The sequence below is a fragment of the Oryzias latipes genome, chromosome 4 (assembly GCF_053564925.1).
Source record: "Oryzias latipes strain Hd-rR chromosome 4, Olatipes_Hd-rR_3.1".
Taxonomy (NCBI): Eukaryota; Metazoa; Chordata; class Actinopteri; order Beloniformes; family Adrianichthyidae; genus Oryzias; species Oryzias latipes.
In genome coordinates, this window is record NC_136240.1 from 14,944,409 (window position 1) to 14,964,750 (window position 20,342).

Genomic DNA, 20,342 nt, shown 5'->3' on the forward strand with positions numbered 1-20,342 from the left:
TATTAGGATAAAATCTGTAAAAACATCATCAAGTTCATACTGATGCAGGTTGGGAGACTGGGCTCCTTTAGCCCCAATATTCCCTCAAAAATGTGGGGAAATTTGTCAGCAGAATAAACCAAAGAGAAAAAAAAGTTATATTTTAGCATCTTTAAACGGCAAAACTATTATTGTTTGGTCAGCTTTCCTAAATCCCTTTTCTCTAATCATATTTTACAACCAGGTTCGCTCAAGCCAGCAAGGATGAAGACAGTGCTGTAACCATGACTTACAGGTGTTAAAACAGTCCATGATGCTTTTTTCAGTCAGATTTTGTTAACTTACAAAGTAGACTGTCAATAAAATTAAAGAAATAACAAAGAAAAAACTATTTAAGGCAAAAAAGTAAATATTTTTTATGATAAAATTAAAACTGAAGTTTGACTACACTCACTGCTCACTTCATTAGGAACACCTGTCCAACTGCTCGTTAATGCACATTTCTAATCAGCCAATCACGTGGCAGCAACTCAAGGCCTGAAGCATGTAGACGTGGTCAAGACGATCTGCTGCAGTTTAAACTGAGAACCCGAATGAGGAAGAAAGGGGATTTAAATGACTGAATTATTTCACCTGCTGATCTTTTCACCCACAGCCGTCTCTATCCAGTGAGCGGCAGTTCTGTGGGCGGAAATGCTTTATTGATGCCAGAGGTCATAGGAGAGTGACAAGACTGGTTCTAGGTTAGAAAGACAACAGTAACTGAGGTCTGCAGAAGAGCATCTCTGAACACACACGTCCAACCTTGAGGCAGAAGACCACTCTGGGTGTCACTCCTGTCAGCTAAGAACATGAAGTAGAGGCTATTCACACAGGCTCACCAAAACTGGAGAATAGAAAATTTAAATAATGCTGTCTGGCGAGTCTTGATTTTTGCTGCAACGTTTTTTGGGTCAGATGTTGACATCATTGACATAAAAGCATGGATCCATCCTGCTTTATATTAACAGTTTAGGCTGATGGAGGTGGTGTAATGGTGTGGGGAATCTTTTCTTGGCACACTTTGGACCCCTTAGTAGTATTGAGCATGGTTACAACATTACAGCCTTCCTGAGTATAGCTGCTGACCATGTCCATCCATTTATGACCACAGTGAACCATCTTCCGATGGCTACTTCCAGCAGGATAAGGCATCCATCTCATAAAGCTGGAATCATCTCAGACTGGGTTCTTGAACAGGACAATGTGTTTGCTGTCCTCAAATGGCCTCCACAGTCTAAACCCAATAGAGGATGTTTGGGATGTGGTGAAACGGGATACTGGGATTATGGATGTGCAGCCGACAAATCAGCAGCAACTGTGTGATGCTATCACGTCATAATGGACCAAAATGTTTCCAGGACCTTGTTGAATCGATGCCACCGAGGATTAAGGCAGTTCAGACGGCAAAAGGGGGTCCAACCAGGTACTGACAAGGTGGACCTAATAACATGGCTGGCGAGTGTAGATGTGAAAATTAGTGGACTAAATGGTTTTGTTTTTTGATTGCTTTCCTTAATCTAGTCATTTATTTTCCTTCCATCTAAGGAAGAAAACTTGAACCAATCCACTTTCTTATTCAAGTGTATTTCTAGAAGTTTCTACGAAGCTCTTGGTTCCCTGAAACAGCTTGTGGTTCCCTTCCGTCCATCAAACTCAGACACACATCATGTTTTCAGGCTTCAATGATTTGAAGAGAAGGAAAAGGAATTGATGCTAAAGATCAACTCTATATATTTTAGTCAGTTCATTGTACACATTTCAGTTTCACTTTGACTACATTTTATAATTCAATCAAAATAAGACGCCATTTCATAAGGTTTTCCCGCATAAATGAAGTGAACGGCACTGACAAACTTTTTGTTTCCTCCAACCACAAACGTAGACATTTTGAACAGTCTTGCCAGTCATTTATTGTTAACAAAATTACAAATTCAAAGTCATTCAGGATGAACAAACATAGTAAGACATTTTTATCAACATCCATTTAAATAGGTAGTGCATTTCCAAACTCGTCACTCCTTCATATTAAAGGCAATCCACAAATAGGCGAGCTGAAGAGGTTTTATTAGAGACGAGCGACCGGCCTCACCTGGAAGCTGAAGGTTGAACTCTTTATGAGAGAAAAATATATATCCATGGAAATATTAAGAAACATTTGATGGGGATTTCTAAAAACACACATTATAAAGCCTATTAATTTACAGATGCATTAATCAAATGATTGGAATGATACTTCTTAAATACTAGCTCAGGTTAACAAAACTTTTCAGGTTCAACAAACACTGATTAGAAATTGGACTCAAAGCTCTAAAATCAGCCTCAAGAAAGTGCAAAATACATTTCTAACAGATGAACAACAACTGCTGGAAAACTATTCTGATCAAATAAACCTGAGAGCTTTGTTAGCCAAGTGTGGAAGAAAACAAACTTTTTTCACCATTTCTGTGATTTTCTTTTCTTGTGCACTTGCTACAACACCGAGGCACTTAACCCCCCAAATGTGTCTCAAAAACAGGGGGAAATATCAAAAAGAAGGATTTTAATACATCCACCAAAAAAGGCAGAGACTACACCAACGAGCGGAAGAAAAGAAATGTATAAAGATTAAAGCCATCAAAGTCTAAAATTAAATTAGAAGTGAAGCGCTCATAAGTGTGGTTTACACAAGAGTATCATCATGAAAAAGGATTCTTTTTAATGTTCTTAAAACGAACATTTAAAAAAATGATCACTTCAACGAAAACAAAAACACACGCGTGATCAGTGCAATTAACCGGACACCCTGTTAGTCCACAAGCTTGCAAGTTACAAAACAGTTAAGTGCTGATTAGGCTGGTTTGAAAGCGTTTGTGCATCAACAGCAGGTCGACTCGATGGTCCAGTTTAGTAATCCCACCACCAGAGCAGCACGAATGTTTGAGAGTCTACAGATTTTATAGATCTCTGCATCATCCTTCCTGAGACGCCACAGCCTCCGCCGGCTCATTTAGTCTCCAAGGCACAAAAGAATAACACAAAAACAAAAAAGATTAAAAAAAAAAAAAAGCAATTGGTGTTACAGAATAATCAAATGTAAAACAAAGATAAATTCAGCCATTGAACTGACAAAAAGCAACTGCAGGTGCATCATCTGTTAATCGCTAAGCTAAGCGGTCCAAGCAGCTGCCAGCAGTTGGAGGGAAGAAGCATCAGACCTGAATCTAGCAGCCTGAGCACATCAGAGGCAGCAGGTATCAACATTCAAAAACTTCATTTTCATCTTACAACGGCATATTTACATCATTAAAAATGTGGTTCCTTTGAGGACACACACTTGCTGAAATGCATTAGTTTTTTTTTTTACTTTTTGAAGGAGAGACTCAGTAGTAATGTGTTGGTGAACGAACGTTTCATTAAAAAAAACGGATTATTTTTTTAAGAAGCTGCGGTCTAAATCCACGTCCAAACTCACAAAATAAGGTGCATTTTTTAAGGAGTCTTACAGTAAATAATGGAGAAAAACGGAATTTATGTTCCCCTTGACGTATATCTGAACAGTCAGATCACTAAGAGCTTAATTATTATCACTGTGCACCATCACCAACGTGACAGATGATTTTGGACTACCATCGCAGTCGTGCTCATCTTGATTACCAAATAACCAGCATTAAGTCCCGCCTCCCTCATCTTCCTGTTCCTCCATGTTCTTCCGTGCCATTCTCTGTCTGCGCTCTGCCAGCCGCCGACATCGAGGACAATCTTTTCCAGCCTGGAAGCAGCTTCGATGGTAGCACGCCCGGCATTCTGGGGGGGAGGGAAAAAGAGGTCAAAAATGAGTTTTTTTTTCTTTTTTTAACTAATTTATGAGGAAAATTCGTCAGACAGACACAGCTCCTGCCTATGAGTCAGTTTTGCAGAAATCAACCCGTTGAACCCGTTTGCAATGAAGCGTGATGCAAACTCTGACAGCCAATCAGAAAAACACCTGAGAGAGGGCGTGGGAGCTGGTGGACATATATAAAGCCCAGAGGAAGGGAAGCAGGGAGGCAGTTGGAAGGGAGCAGGTCAGAAGCAACTCATGGGAGACAAAGGGGACCTGCCTAAACCCGCCCCGTCCTTAACACACCCGCAGTTTCACAGCTCTGCAGCCCAACCAGTATCGGGTGAACAAAACAGGAGTGTGGGTTGATGAACAGACAGGCAGAGTAACTTTAAAAGAGACGTTTATTTCATGATCACATGGAGATGGAAAGTAGGACACCGTCAGTTAAAACGACACACAAAACATTCTTCCTTCTTCAATGCATACAACATGATACGACTGATGAGCTTGAAAGATGAAACCATGACACGAACACACAGTTCAACATGAGCTCCACACCTATTTAAATTCATACAAAAAGGAAAATCATTTGTGGACCGTGAAAGCCTCTCCAGGCTCAGACACGCAAAACAACACCCTGAGCAAACGGAAATGTTCCAACTTTTTTAACTTTCTACTCATAAGCAGCAGCCATGCCAGAAACACGGTCCGTATAAGAGGGAAACCCAACACCACAGCCACAGTGAAAAGATCTGCCCGTTCACCAGCAACAAGAAAGCTCTGAAGAGTCCAGGCTGACCAACAGAGGAGACCCTTTTCTGTTCCAAGAAATGTTTGACAAGCCTCTAAAACCAGCCCACCGCACTGCTCCCCAGTGTCAAACACCAACGTGCAAAGGCAGCATGAAACTACGTGGAGGCTTCTTTCCTGATCCAGGTGCTCCCTTCAGGAGTCGTCACAGCGAATACATATAATGGAAACTTTCCTTCCCTTTTGGAGTTTAGCAGACCAGCAGCCAAACATCTCTAAGGAAAATGTTAAATTCATCAGATTTTTTTCAAAAAAAAAAAAAGCAAGAAACATTAGATGGAAATATGTCAGTGGTTCACAGGTAGTCAAATGTTTTAAAAAATAGTATAAGATAGAAATTATTTGGTAAAGTGACACGGTCCAATTCACATTGAATAAAAAAAATGTAAAGAAAACTCTAAATCAATGGATTGTTACTTGTTTGTAGATTTTCCTTGGGTTCCTTCCACACAGTCTTGATGATCTGAATCCTCTTCACTAGTCTCTGTGTTGTCCCTGCCTCTCGCTTTCATCTTCCTGCTTCTGGTTATTCGCCTTGCTTTGCGAGTTTTACTACTTCTCCAGCTGCTCTGTGTCGTAACCACTGGGTTGTCGTGGCCTTCCGACTCGGTGTTACCTTCTCCTTTGCCATCACTGTCACTCCTGCACCTATCCCCGTTTCCTTTGTCCTTCTCTTTGGAAAAAATGGATGCAAACGGATGGGGGAGCTGCAGTTTCCCAGAGACTTTCTCGGTTGTTATGGCAGCAGCTTCAGCCTCTGTCTGAAGCTTTGGTTCCTCTTTTGCTCCGCCTTGGTTCTCGGTTTGCCCTCCCTCGTCCTCGCTCAGGTTTGTTCCCCGTTCAGCCTCGGCCTCACTTCGGGACAGACTCTGGACTCCTCTTTCATTTAAACTTTCCCAGCTGCTGTGCGTCTCGCTGTCTCCTCTGTCCTTGGAGCGGCTTTTCTTCAATCTGCCCATTTGTAACACTTTGAGTAAACTGACCTTTTCCCTCCTTGGTCGTTCATCCCCACTTTTGATACTTCTATCACTGTCATTACTGTCAGCACTCAGATGTTGAGGATCTTTTTTGGTCTTACTGCTGCACATCTTCAGCTCTTCTTCCCTTTCCAAGTCTGTACTTCCTGTCCTCTCCTGCTCCTTCTCATTGCCTTTAATCCTGGAAAAGGTTTTAGCCAGTTTTCCAGAAGCTAAATCTTGAAATGCCCGCTCACTGTCCCGTCTCCCTTCAGACGACTCCATTAACTCGGCTTCTACTTTCTCTTGCTCTCCACCGATCACCTCCACCTCTCCTCCAGGCTGTACATCTTCCTCCCCACCTTCGCCCTCCCTCTTGTCTCTGGAGAGAGCCCGTGCCAGTCTACGAGGCTTGGGGATCTTCCAGTTTTTCCAGGAGTGCGGAAAGAAATTGTGGGAAGGGGGCGCTCTGGGACAGGGCTCACCTTCACAGCGCTGGCACTTGCTCAGCTGGAAGGGAAAGATGATGTCTTTGTCGTTGCCACAGAACTCACACACAAAACCCTTCGCCTGGCACAGCTGCAGAAAACAGAAAAGGATTGAAAGAAATGCTGAATTCAACAACCAGCACTGAACTCACTGCTGAAGAATACACTCTGTGTGGTCAGAAATGTTCATTTTAATGCAGACGTTTCCTCACCATACAGCCAGCTACATGCATGGTGCCTAGCTTCAGCAGCTCTTTCATTCGGGGGGCCAGCTCTCCGTTACGCACGGCGGTGAGGTCGTTGAGCGAGTAAAGGTGAAGGTCCTCCGTCAGGTGACCAGGCAGGCTGTCAAACTGGTCCAGAACCCTGAAGGGTCACCATAGAAGTGATAGCAATGTTTGTCATCGACAAAGAAATCTGTTAAAAAATTTGGAGATTTAAAAAATATCGTACTCTTTAGCGAAGCGACACGTCTTGAGGAGATTTTTCATGTGGAACAGCTGCACCCTAAGAACCTGAAGGAGAAAATTGAAGAAAAAAAACAACAGTTTTTAAGTGTTTGTCTTTATAGTGTGTAAATCTTTAATAGGAGTAAAGACTCCTGGTTTTTGTCTGTTAATTGCAGATTTCTTTGGTCTTTAAAGTTGAAGTTTTTTTTCTGTTTCCTCACTGGCTCTTTTGTTTCCAAATAAACTTTCCAAATACGATCCTTTTTTGATAACTTTGGTGGCTTGGGGATTTCCATTTAGCCATCGCTGCTTTAATAAAGTAGTGGATGGATCTTCAACACATGACCGGGCGACTTGACAGAAGTCACAATGTGGTGGTGGGGGTGTGTGTGGGAGGGGGTCCAGAAGTTTTCTAAATAAATCTTCCTTCAGAATCAGCTTATAAATAAAATAAAAAATGTCTGTATTGTTTTTTTTCTCTACGGCTTGGGGTTGAGGACCACTGCAGTAAAGCACAGTAAGACTACTGATTGAAATAAAAACATGATTCTTTTTTTTTTTTACATGAAGTTGGTGGGAAAATGGAGGAAGTTTATACTCAGCCAGCAGTTGTTCAGCTGTCTTGAATATAAAATCATGAGATCATATTGGTTATGTGACAAAAACAGGAAGAGACAGCAGTTTCTTTGTTTACATCCCCTTTGATGACTAAATACACATGAACGTGTCCTCAAATTTATGCTTCCAGTCAGAGCAGCTGATTTTACAGCTTTGTGTGTTTGTTGTAAAAAGTAATCAGGCATTTGTTTGATATCTGTTGACATTTCAACTGTTTGAATTCTGCTTGTGAACTCACTCGAACAGACTCCAGAGCTTTGATCTTCTTGTACAAGCCACTGTTGATGTCGTTGGGATTGAAGAGCGGATCTCCAGCTATCTTGCTCAGAAGGTCGCGGGCAAAGTTGCTGACGTAGTACTTGCTGAAATCCCACTTTCTCAACACTCGACCGGGAACCACGGCCTGAGCGTTTTCATGGCAGCACTGGCAGAAGTAGCGGCCCAGGTACTCGCAGTATCGCAGCCGCTTGATGTAATCTAAGACGGGGACGAGACGCAGAAACACGAGGAAGCAGTGTTTAAGAAAACAAAGCCTATATGCATACAATTCTCTCATAAAAACAAGAGGCTGCTATTTGAAAGTTTTAAGCCCTTCTTGAGCATTTCCTTGGCTACTGATCATACCTGGGTCAATGCGGGTCCCACAGCCGGCACAGCGGTAGTTCTGCTTAGCCACAATTATCTTCCTTCTAAAAACAAAAAGAAAAGAAAAACAAGCAGACATTTATCACTCAGTACAAAATAAGTGCATTCACAGGGCTCCAGAGCGCCACCAATTTGGTCGCACATGTGACTGGCTCCGATTTTTACGTTCTTTTGTCTACCGTAACCTTTTAACATTTAACGCATTTAACGCAATTCAAGCGGATTCTGATGCAGAGAACAGCAGCTTAAAGATCATCATAAAGGTCACAACAATTAAAAAGGAAAACAAATCATAAAAAGGCAATATTACATTTTAGAAATCATATCTAAATTCTTAAAACTACAAAAAAAAAGAAAACAAACAAAATGACAAAATAACAAAATGAAATTTTTCAGAAAACAAATAAGGTATTATGGGAAATCGCTGATTATATGATGACATTTGTCCATCATTTTAACATACAGTTACAGCCCTTCTCAACCCCAACCGAACATTAGAGGTGCAACAAAAATGGCGAGCAATGTTGGAGACAGATGTGAGCTCAGACGAAAAAAAACAAAGACGTACACGGATCTATTTGTTCCGCAGGTGGATGCATCAGAATGAGGGAGAGCAGGGGGGGTTTACCCATATCTCTTGTTGGGTCACAAGTTTAAGTTTTTTCAAACAGCGTGTTGTTGTTTTTTGCTCCGATTTGTATAGAGAAATACTCTGAAATGCAGTTTTAATCTTAAATTCTTTTATATGTGTCATCCATCATGAGAAAAATGACACAAGAACATGTTAAAAGCACCAAAGCGTGACTCTCATTGGAGTGGGTTTTTAAACACCAACTCTTTCAGGTAATTTATCATTATTGTAGAACTTTATTTCAGATAAATGACTTTTTGTGTACCAGTTTGTAAGCTCATCATTTATAAATCTGAATGCCGATACTGACAGCAAATAAAAAGGAAAGTGATCGTGTAAAACTGCAATGTGATCGAGAAGAAAAAAAGTTAGGCGCCAGTGCAAACATTTAGTCTAGAGTTCATATTTAAGTTTTAGGTAAACAAGATTTTAGGTTAATTGTAAATACAGCCTAATTTGGAAAAATATCTAACATTTAAGATTGAATAATACTGTATAGGTTCAGTGTTAAACTGTTGGTTCATGTCAAAAACTCATAGTATGAATCAGTGTTCCTCTATATGAAGACTTTTTTTTAGAAATCCCTTTCCTTGAAGTTATTTCTAAATGTCTATTTCAAGCATAAAGAAAGTCTTGTCATCAGTTTTGCTACCAAATTTCCTCTTTGTTCCCTTTGCTTCTCCCCTCCAGTTGTGACATGCAGTTTTTTTTTTTAAATACTTTCACTGGAAAAAAATGTTAATAGCTTTTAAAAAGCTGTTTTAAAAAGAAAGACAGAACAGTATTATTAGCAGAAGACCCAGCATGAACTTACTTTGGGGGAGGATGAATGTTAAAGATGATCTGAGGTCGAGGCGGCGCCCATTCAAGGTTGCCCCGGACGCGAATCCTCAGCTTGTAGATGTCTGCGTGTTCACCGTCATCAGGAGAGATCGGCAGAGAGTTGGGAATGGGCAGCAACTGAGAGACAGAAAGCCCCCGAGTTAACATGTGGTAGGGAAACTCAAACTGCTCAGATCCTCTGTGAGGTTGGACCTTCTGAGGAGCATCGTGCTCTGGAACCAGCCAGTCGAGCTCTGAGGCTGCAGGAAGCTGCATGCCCTCAAACTGCCTGAGTAAACCCATGGCCACCGACTCAGCAGAGTTCGATTGGAGGTATGAAGGAGAGCTAAAAAGGAAAAAAAGTCACACAAATGAGGACAATTGCGTTCAAGCAAAACTTGAAAAAAGAGGATTGTTTTAGTTACTAAAATAAGATCCCTTCAGTTTCTGTTAATCAAACAAATAACTTAAGTGTGAATAATACATAAAGCTGTATAAAAAAATAAAATCAAACTCAAAAAAATATATCAATTCATTACTTCCATGGGTTGATTTTTCTTTTAAGCAACTTGTTGCACCTTTTTAGGCAAAAAAAGCTCCTAGTTTTTGAATGCATGAAATAAAGAGTTTTCTTCCTGATTTGTTCAGTGTTTATTCTGTCATTACAAACTCTTCAGATAGATCTGAATTTTTTACACATTTTTTGTTTTAAATTCAGATATTTATTAAATTGAACTTTCAAAGGTTAAATATATATATCCACATTACTTACATGGACTCTGAGCTGAGAAAAGATCTTCCACTGGAGCTGACAGTGCGCTTGATGTCAGCATCTAAGAAACAAACAGCAAAGGTTTACACTTGTAAGAATAAGGTTTTTGATTCTCAGCTCAAGTATATCTGCTATAAATTAAAGTAAAGACACACTTTTAAAAGAGCAAGCTAGGAAAACGGTGATCCCGGTTTTTACATTTCCAACCACATTTCAGGTTAATAATCGCTTTAAAGTAGTAAACTTGAGAAACTTTCTTTTCCCAATATGTGTAAAAAGACAGCAAAACAAAGCTTTAATTCAAGAACATTTGGGCAGCATGCAGTGAGAACTGGAGAAATTCAGTGGCATGTCTACAACATATTAGTCTCTAAAACAATAGGAGCGTGTGAACAGGGGCAAAAATGTTGCAGATTTGGCAGAACAGGAGGAGTGCCTGCAGGGATTCCTTCAAATTGACAATTATCACACCAGTTTGTTTACCTGAACCTGCAGCTCAGCAGAAGCTCTACGGAGCTGCTAATAGCTGCAGCAGTAATCTGATTACTGTGTGACAATTGGTTAACTTTAAGGGTTTAGCTACATATTGTTGCCTAGAAATGCTGATAGAGACAATACACACTTGAAACATCAAAATGAGGATTTTTTTTTCAAGGTGAGCTGCTAAAAATGTCTTTTAACTGAAAGTTAATACAAGCAAATTAGATAATTGTGTAATTAAATTGCAAACTATTCAACAACATTAAAAAAAACTTGATTAATAATGGCAAAAAGTATAAATTTTGATCATTTCAGTTCTTGTTTTGCCAGCCAAAACAACAAACTTTAGTGTTTAAACAGATAAAAAAAAGCAATGACTGCAATCACACTCAACTGTCAAACATAAAAAATGTGATTGATATGGATAGATGCAAAGAATTGATGATGTTAGAGCTTTGACAGCAAAGCACCGACTAACTTCTCTCCAACAAACACCTTCCTGCACCACCAAAACCCTGAAGCGTCCGAGCGACAAGCAGCATCACAAACAGCCAAGCGCACACTTCAACTCGCTTGAGGAGGCAGCTGGTTTGTCTGGAAACTGAAAAGGATTTGCAAGCAAATAAAAAAGGAATGAGACACATTTGATTGAGTGTATTGAGACTGCTCTCATTCAATGGAAACCCAAGAGATTCAAGTGGTTTCAAGCACTTGGTTTTTGGGAAAACAGAGTGAACACAACCATGGTTCATTTTAAGTTTCAGTTTTTTTATAGATCCACAGAATAAAAGTTTCTGTTTTCAGTTTGGCACTGTGCCACCAGCTTCCTCTCAAAGGAGCGCCGCGCAGGTCGATTCCCGCCTGCTGATACCTGAGAAGAGGGAGGCGAGTGACAGGGAGAGGCCGCTCTGTGACACCGCCAGCAGGGACTGACCCTCACAGCCATCTGAGGGACAGAAACTGAGTACTGAGCACAACCATCACCGCAAGCACCCACAATTCAGTGCTGAGCTCCGTCCGCATCAAACAAACATTTAAAAATAAAAAGAGAAGATTAACACGTCGGACTGGCAAAAATCTGCTTCAACTTATGAAGTAAAAGCACACAGAAAACTGCAACCAATGCATCGCAGTAATGCATCTTTCTGTACAATGCACGAAAATAACAGCTCATAGGAGGGGCAATTTTAGACCAACAAAACACTTTACTATGTAAATGATTATAAATCCTGCTTGCTTTCCATCCCAACTGCATATTTACACCCTTTTCTACATCAATTAACTCAAGTCGCTGTAATTTATGAAAGATGAGATGATTACTGAGCAGCTGATGAGATTATGAGTTGTATTAATATGATTGAAGTAAGAAAATTCAGTCACACAAATAAAGTTCCTATTGACTGAAGGAAACAGAAGAACTCTTTACATTTGTGATCACTACAAATCATTCAATAATGTTCAATAATCAGCTTGTTCTTGTGGCATGACAGTAACCAAAGTTTTAATAAAGATAATGCAATTGTGTATTTTTTTTCTTTACTGTTCCTAAGCTTCCCGATACCTTGAAGCTCACACTCCTCCACCTCCTCAGCCGAGCCAGAGTCAGACAGGCCCTGATAGGAGTCCTGAGAGCTCCTCCTGGAGCCCCCGCTGTCCGTGGAGTGGAAATCTGAACATGAAATCATAAAATACAAAATGTTAAGAACATATCATTTGTTCTTCTTTTTATAAATTCATAAACGGTTACATAGCGCTAATGGCTTACGATGCTGTGAACTCATGCAAAACGGCACGCGGCTGCGTCGGATCTGCTGCCTTCGCAGGCGGATCTTCTGCTTGAGCTGCTGAATCTCAGAGTCGCTGTCTCCCTCCTCTTCGCACTCTTCCTCCTGACGCAGCAAGTTGCACTTCATCAGTTCAATGGCTGCAATGAGGGACTCCGAAATGCTGAAATGAGCGTTCTCCTGCAGAACACAGACATGATGAGAAGTCAGGGAATATTCATAACATCTCCATAAAAATGTTTTTTTTTTAATCAAGTGTCCACCTTTTCCAGATCAGCACAGCTGCCAAAGTCCTGCTCTGACAGGTAGCTGATCAGGCTTTGTCCCTTTGAGGGTTTCCTAAACAACCCATCTTGAAGACTGCTGTGCTGGGATCCATCTAAAGCCACCAAAACACACACAACTTTAACGCAAAAGAAAACTAAATATTTCACAAAAAGCTACATAAACCAAACCTCTTTATAGATAGATAGATAGATATTTGACAAATAGATTTGATTTTTTTCATGCTGAAGAAAATTATTTACAGAGATTAACTCAAATCAAAATCTTGTTACTTGATAAATTCTCTGCAATGGATCTGATTAGAATCAGATTGTGGCAACTTTGCAAAAAAAAGATGTATATATATAGAAGAAATAGGGTTGAATTAATATAGATTTGCTTCTTCCTACTCCCTAAAAAGTAACAAATCAAACTCTGCTTGATTTTAATTAATAATCATTATATTTAATGTATCTAATGTACTGTGTACTGTGTGCATTACCGCAGAAAACTATGATTATGAGCAATTAAACTGTCAAGATCATGGATTCATCTTTTAACATGCTATTCTAATCAATGCACTGCTTGTTATCTGAAATGGATTTGATTCGTCTGTGTTTTGTACTTTTTATTGCAGTTTGAATTATATTTTATGCTTGAAATAAATTAATAAATTTAAATTTTGAAAATTGAAGTTTTCAAAATGTCAAATTATGCACATTTAAAAACCATATATTTACACATTTTATTTCAATATTCCCACCTAGAATCCAGGGTTATGTTCATGAGATCAATCCGTGCAAAGACATTCAGCAAAGACCCCTTTTCATTCAAGAACTTCCCAGAGCATTAAAGTGTTCCATCAGGTTTTTTCACATATTTACTTTAAGGTTTCTAAAAATAAAAACTAAGCTAAATAAAGAAAATTAATAAAAAGTCTGAGTGGGATCCTATGTACAGATTGCAAACTTACGAGAGTCCGTGCACACTGAATTGTTGATGCTAGAATCACTGGGCTGAGAAGAAAAGGGACTATAGTCCTTCCCACAAGAGCCTTCACCTGCTGATTCTGACAAGCAAGGACACAAAAAAGCATCTTAAAGAATGAAAAAGCAATAAACACTTTTTTTGGATGAGTTTGCTTTTCAGAGCCAGTAAAGCATGTGCTTAGCTTTCATGTCGAAACCTACAAGAACTTTCTAATTGAAATTACTAAGATAATAAATATAACCACAGAGGTCTGATCAGTGCTCATCAGCAAATCAGCACAAGAGTCTAGATTTTTAGAAGTTTAAAACTCTAATAAATAAATCTCTTTAACAAGATTATAGTTCATAATAAATACAGTATTCCCCACATATTCGCAGGGTTCAAAGACACTAAAATCTAAACTGAATTGAAGGCTCAAGGACTATTTCCACGAAAATACTTTGTGTGTGTATAAGATCGAAAACAGCAATGAATGAGATTCTACATGCCTAATGTGATCCAAAAAAAAAACACAATCCAAACAAAACCTTTTGTGTAAAAAGTTACAAACAATGAGCTGAAGACAAGGCTGGAAATGAGAGGGATAAAAGGGATAAAATTCCTAATCATGCAGAGACAAATGAAAGTGGGACAGTGAGGGGGGGTCAAGTGATGGAGTACAGTGAGACTGCACTGCCAACCTGCTACAGGATCCTCTATTATTATGGTGATTTTTCTCTGGCCCCCTCCTTTGCATAAACCGTAAAGAGGAGAGAATGGAGATAGAACAGGAAGACAACAGTTTAAGCCAAGCAGGGAAACATTATTGAGCAAAAGTTGAGTTTCTTCATTTGACCATTTTTAAACCTATCAAACAGGAAACCTAAAGCCAAATTAGTACAAACACCATAAACCATGTTGTGAAAACACAGCCAGACCTCAATGCCAGTCATGCTTTGGACCTCATTTAGAATATATAAAAACAATGGAATACAAATATCTATTAAAATTCTGTTTCACACATAACAAAGCTTTAAACTTATGAATACAAATTCAAGGTCTTTGTCATTATTATGGGGATTGGACTTTTTCTTTTAACTGGTAAATGTCAAGACAAAAATCTTACTCTTACATACCATTTCTGAGTTTCTGGTTGATTCCTGTGTCAGAAAAAGAGCGAGTGTGACCTCGTGAGGTTTTACCCGGCCCCCTCTGGCCCTCTGAAAAAGACGAACGCCTCGGTGCAGCCGGGGCCACGGAGCTTTTCTGCAGATACTGATCCTTGGTTTCATCCTGCTCACTACTGTGAGACGAGCCTCGAGAATCTCTACGACTGCGATGGCCCAGGTTGCCGATTGCCAGATACTCCGGGCCGTCATCAGAGTCGCCGTCACAAGAGTCTTCAGGCTGAGCCAAGGAGGGAGAGGGGGATTCTGTTAGGAATGTGCAAGGGATGGACCCTGATCCGGGAGGGGGTGTCATGAGCCGGCCGCTCTCCTCTGGTCTGGACACAAACACCCAGGGAACTCCCAAGCTGCTGTCGGGAGAGGTAGTGTCTGCAACACATCAAGACAAGAAGAGAATAGTCATTTTTTTATTGGAAAAATGAACATGTATTTGAAATACTACTACTAATAATAATAATAAGGTGAATATAATATAGATAGCTAAAGTTCAGGAAAACTAGTCATTGGTTAATCCTAAATAATGAGCATCCACAGTTCAGAGCGTTGTGACTTTTGTGGCTGAATCAACACATTCTTTAGCAGCTCAACTCGTCAGCAAACAGACATGACATGACTGATTTGGTCAATTTGTTTACTCACTGGCGCGGTCACAGCACCACATCGCAACCCCCTCCCTTCATTTTTGTGTGCAACAACACTAACCACCCAAGTTTACTCTGACAACCTGAAACTCTTTATCTCACGTCTTATTGCTTTATAGCTTGTTAAAAAACTTTATGTTTGAAAAATAACTAATGATGACAAAGAACGACTAGCTCAGTGTTTAGTGTCTAATTTGGAAAGCAAAACATTATGCGTTATGAGAAACTGTAAACGTGTTGTTCCTGCTTTCCTCACGTGTGTTGTCGCTGTCATAGGATCTAGATCCAGTAGTGCTTGCAGACTGATGGTTAGTGGATACTGCTTCTCGCAGAGAGCAGTTGGAGGTGGTGAGTCTGCGGTTTAGAGTCTCTCCTCCAGGAGCCGTGTCAGCATTCCTCCAGGTCCCACCGGCCCCTGGCAGCAGACAAAGGCTCTGGCTCTTTAAAAGTCCCAGACACGGAGAGCTCTTCAGAGGGGACAGCTAAAGAGTAAAAGGAGACATCGATGACTAAAATATCCAAATGATCTCTCCAGTTTCCCTTAACATGTAATGTGTCATTGTTTCGTTGACACACAGGACTTTTATATAAAAAAGTTTAGAAACCCTACTCCAACTGTGTCGACTTGGGCCAGCAGTTTGGGATTATTCTGCTCCACTGCTTCCAGACATTGAAACATCGCAGTCACATGAGGCTCACTCAGCAGAAAGGCATCATCTGACAAAGATATAAAGAAAAGATGGGGGGGGGGGCAAGAGAACACTAATTGAGGAACAGAAAGAAACAGATGTTCATTTGTTCACGTACTTCTACACTCACCATTGTAATATTTGCGAGTGTGTCCGAGATGCCTGAGCAGAGGTTTGAGCTGAGCCGACAGCATGTGAGCCTGTAAGCTGTGAAGGAGCCAACGCTCCGCCTTGTAGCTTTCACCTGCACTCTGCATCCCATTACTGAGCACTGGTTCCAGATTACTAAACTGAGAAGTGACAAAATATTGAACAAGAAAGAGTCATTACAACAAGAAATAAAAAGACCAAATCATTTAACCACAAACACCTCAGTATCCAGGCTTTTTCTTGTCTTAATTTTTCAGCCTTTAAGCTTCAGCCAAAACAATAATACGTATTTCCGTGTCTGCCATCTCTCTACCTCTTGAATGGAATACCTATGGAATACTTTAATGCTCTGGGAAGTTCTTGAATGAAAAGGGGTCTTTGCTGAATGTCTTTGCACGTATTGATCTCATGAACATAACACTGGATTCTAGGTGGGAATATTGAAATAAAAAGTGTAAATATATGGTGCAGCTTCTTAACATCAAAATCAGGAGACACACAGACCAGTTTCTATTCAGAAAATCCTTTAAAGCAGACTCTACCTGTTCAACATGTGAGGCAAGATGGGGGCTGATGTAGCGAACACACCACACAAACGGCCAGTAGTCTCTGCGCTTGTAGTACACCTGCAGATTATATTTAACATTCATTCATTTTCATTTAATAATAAATGAGTGACACGTTATTTTATTTGATTTCTCAGCATTACCTTATTATAAAAAAATAACAATAATAATACAAAATGTAAAAAATGAATAATCATTTATCGATGATGATTAAATTGATTGATTTTTAATGATATTACTTCACTTGCTCCAAACATGGATTCAGGATTTTTCCTAATCTATTATTATTTTGCACATATTTTTAACTTTTGATACTTGATCAATTATTGCTATGAAGATTTTTGAAACAGTGTTATGTCTATTTTACTGATATAGTATTATTTTTTTATTCATATGCATGGTCTTTATAATTAACATAATCTGCATATATATAGATAACTGATCAGCATTTGCCATGTTGATTTCTAAAATAGTTATTTTTTACATAATATTTTAAGTAATTCATCTTTGTCATGTGCTTTATTGATACCTAAGGATTCTTAATTCTTTCTGATAAAGTTATGAACCGGATAATAATAAATATTGTAATAAAATGGTTACAAAAGAACAGGGGGGGGATTATATAAATTCGCTTCCTTCCACTACCTTTCAAGCAATAATTAATTTTATGTCTAATTATCCTAGGTTTGATACGTCATTATATGAATGTATAACTTCTGATTGTAATGTTTTTGTGTACTATTCTTATTTGATTGCTTGAAATAAACCATTTCAAATCAAATCAAATCAAATCAAAACGTTGCTAGCACTTCAGCTTGAGATTCCACAGTAATAAAAAGTCTTCAAACTAAAATTAAGTAATACAAAGTAAAAAGAAAAGAGGACAGGGAAAAATAAAAGAGAAAACATGCTTGTGTTGGGAGAAAAACAATTCTATGACACTTTGATGCCAAGAAATCTTTGAGTTTTGCACTAAGATTGATCTTTACTGCTCTACATCGTTAAACGCCTGATGATTGACCTGTTCATTCTTCAGTTCATGGCTGAGGATGTTGTTCATGTCTTTGTGCAGCCGCTGCAGGCCACCATAGCGCGACCAAACGTTTGGGTTGTTTGTAGAAACAAGTCCTTCAACCGTGGTCTTCAGGCTGGACAGCAGCTTCCACAGTTCCTTCCTGGAAACACACAAGGGAAGGAAAGTAGGGTGACCACATAAGAGGGATATTAAGCAGTGACTAAAGTAAAGAAGTACTGATGACATCTGTTTCCCTCATGTAATCACTGCTCTCAAGAGCCAAAACACATACCCTTTCAACAAGGCATCTATCCTTATCAGCAGTTTTATAAATGATTAAAAGTGAGGCCAACTTTAAACGTTAACATTTAAGGCAAATGCCTAACAAAAGTTAAATCGGTTAGATTAAAATGCTTTATTGGAAAAATATCTATTACACTAAACTTTCTTTTTGTCCTTTTTGATTTTACAAAACAAGTTAATTTACTATTTTTAACGGGCTCTGGGCACCAAAAATGCTCACTGATCTTATTTTTATTTGCACATAGACACACAAAACAATTGGGACATTAGGATACATAACTGCAACACTATTGAAAAAGGGTCATAAACTGTACCAGGAAATTACCTTCCAGAGACACAAATGGCTGGCTCACAGTCAGTACTTCAAAATCAAACTGCTAGTTGAAATAAATTATTCTTATTATTATTATTATTCTTATTACTACTACTAACTAATACACTTTGGACATCCAAACTGATTCGCACAAAACAAGACAAATCACACCCATCATGCAACTGCTTTCCAGAACATTCCTAACATTCTCTGCAGATCATGATATATTAGTTTAATAATAAGGAAAGACACTGGGGTTGGTGTTCACCCTAAAAATGTCAGAGAGGAAGTTCAAGTTGTTTGTTTACCATTTCACTCTCAGGGTCTACTTCCTTTTACCTGCTGTATTAAAAATTATAAACAATATAGCAGTGAGTTGAGTACTAGTCAAAACAACACGAAACGTGGCGTGCCTAGTAAAAAAAAAACTAACCAAAAAATGACCTGTTCAGGCTGCAAAAACAAGCTCAGTCTAACGAGAAAATATAAAATGCGTATCATTTTTTGACGATGCTAAGGCTGCTGACATTTCGAAAACATCAATAGCTAACTTGTGCCGTTAGCCTAGCTTAACTGGCGTCAGCATATTATGCACTACTTGCAAGCGTGTTAACTGGGGTGTTTATACGTTTGCTTTAATTGGTTTATTAAAAACATATATGTTTAGTTTCATTTTTCCAAAAGAAAGACCTTAGTCCGTAGTAGTTTCGACCACACTTGACTAGCCGGTATGCATGCAGCCCTGCCCAACCTACTTACTTTCGCTCGTCCGTCTCTCCCTCTGCGAAAACCTCCATGTCTTTCGTTATCCGAGTACCGCATAAACCTGCCAGCTTACGGGGTACCTCCTGACCAATAAAGAAGAACGGAGCTTACATGGAACGGCAGGGCTTGTAAACAAAAGTCACCCTGAAATCCAGCTTTTCGACATGACTGCCCTCCCTTCTCCAGGGTCAAAACAGTGCAGGCCCCAACTTCAGGCCCGCCCGCCTGAACCATAGTGGGCGGGGTTAAAGCGCCACTCCGTCAAGTTGAACGCAACTTGTACGAATAAACTCTACTCTTTAAGGATGACTAAGTAAACAAGGAGGAGAAAATATTATCTTAAAAATGACTATTTCTAAAGGTAAAACAAACTTCACTGTTATAAATTAATGCTGTAAACATTGTTAGACTGAAATTAAGCCTTCTGGGTACCCTTAAGTAGACTGTTTGCTAATAGCGCCATCTGTTGGTAGAATTAGGTAAAACGTCAAAATGACTACCGTAATTGTTATTGCTGATATTTTTGGCTTTAACTTAAAGCTTTTTAAAGTACGCTTTTGAGCAACAAAATTCAGTGTCAATTCTTGATTGAAGATATTTATATAATTATTTTTACTTCTCGAGTAGAAATAACATAATGGTTAATTAGATTTATTAAAATAATTCAAGTACTTCATTGTGTTAGGAAACTGAACTCAATTAATAACCATGCTTCAAATTCAACTATCTATTGATGTTCCATTGTAGTACATGTGACAATGTTATGTGCATAAGAAATTGTGGAATAGAATAGAATAGAGGTCTGAATATCAACTCCATAAAAAATCATAAGACATACGCAAGTAATCATATCATAACATCATAAACTTAAAAACTTAAAATAATAATCTGGTTAGATCATAGGAATATACATCGATTAATTGATAAATAAATTATTACACCCCTACTAATAATAAAAAACCAATAGGATATAAGAAAAGTAAAAATGTGTTTGGTCTGTTTTTTACTTTGACAGTTTAGCATGTAGATAATCTTAGCTGGTTCTCACTGACTATAGTGTATCAAGTCACTGCAGAACACAGGCAATTTTACCTATAGCCATTAAGTAGAAGAAATACCTCTGAAAACGTCAATAATTACATGACCAGAACCTAATCACAGAAGAATACATTTATTGGAAATAAAACTGAGAATTTTCACTA

The 20,342-nt window shown here is 39.0% G+C and overlaps 2 protein-coding genes across 5 annotated transcripts; both read right to left on the reverse strand.

Moving 5' to 3' along the window:
* Positions 1 to 1,906: 1,906 nt before the first annotated feature.
* Positions 1,907 to 19,396, reverse strand: rubcn (rubicon autophagy regulator). Of its 4 annotated transcripts, XM_020702348.3 has the most exons (22): positions 19,135 to 19,396; positions 17,766 to 17,919; positions 16,721 to 16,804; positions 16,159 to 16,318; positions 15,950 to 16,056; positions 15,596 to 15,821; positions 14,648 to 15,067; positions 14,213 to 14,260; positions 13,516 to 13,611; positions 12,542 to 12,657; positions 12,260 to 12,458; positions 12,056 to 12,163; positions 11,366 to 11,440; positions 10,015 to 10,075; positions 9,456 to 9,588; positions 9,235 to 9,380; positions 7,769 to 7,833; positions 7,383 to 7,621; positions 6,531 to 6,592; positions 6,290 to 6,443; positions 6,075 to 6,168; positions 1,907 to 3,804 (listed from the first exon to the last, which is right to left on the reverse strand). In XM_020702348.3, the coding sequence occupies exons 1-22, from the start codon at positions 19,170 to 19,172 to the stop codon at positions 3,668 to 3,670; spliced, it is 2,922 nt and encodes a 973-aa protein (XP_020558007.1). In that variant the 5' UTR covers positions 19,173 to 19,396; the 3' UTR covers positions 1,907 to 3,667. The 4 variants fall into 4 exon arrangements, with proteins under 4 accessions (XP_020558007.1, XP_011472281.1, XP_020558008.1 ...); XM_011473979.4 differs by lacking the exon at positions 14,213 to 14,260; XM_020702349.3 differs by lacking the exon at positions 11,366 to 11,440.
* On the reverse strand, positions 4,647 to 6,027 carry LOC144992032 (uncharacterized). The gene is made up of 2 exons (XM_078946560.1): positions 5,051 to 6,027; positions 4,647 to 4,848 (listed from the first exon to the last, which is right to left on the reverse strand). Exons 1-2 carry the CDS (start codon positions 5,872 to 5,874, stop codon positions 4,824 to 4,826), a joined length of 849 nt encoding a protein of 282 aa, XP_078802686.1. The 5' UTR covers positions 5,875 to 6,027; the 3' UTR covers positions 4,647 to 4,823.
* Positions 19,397 to 20,342: the final 946 nt, after the last annotated feature.

Coding starts and splice junctions, on each gene's coding strand:
- LOC144992032 (XM_078946560.1), bottom strand. CDS start 5,874: ATGGAGTCGTCTGAAGGGAGACGGGACAGTGAGCGGGCATTTCAAGAT. Junction 4,849..5,050: donor CAAGGAAAATCTACAAACAA/GTAACAATCCAT, acceptor CATTTTCCTTAG/AGATGTTTGGCTGCTGGTCT.
- rubcn (XM_020702348.3), bottom strand. CDS start 19,172: ATGGAGGTTTTCGCAGAGGGAGAGACGGACGAGCGAAA. Junction 16,805..17,765: donor ATGAACTGAAGAATGAACAG/GTCAATCATCAG, acceptor TATAATCTGCAG/GTGTACTACAAGCGCAGAGA. Junction 16,057..16,158: donor CACTCGCAAATATTACAATG/GTGAGTGTAGAA, acceptor TATCTTTGTCAG/ATGATGCCTTTCTGCTGAGT.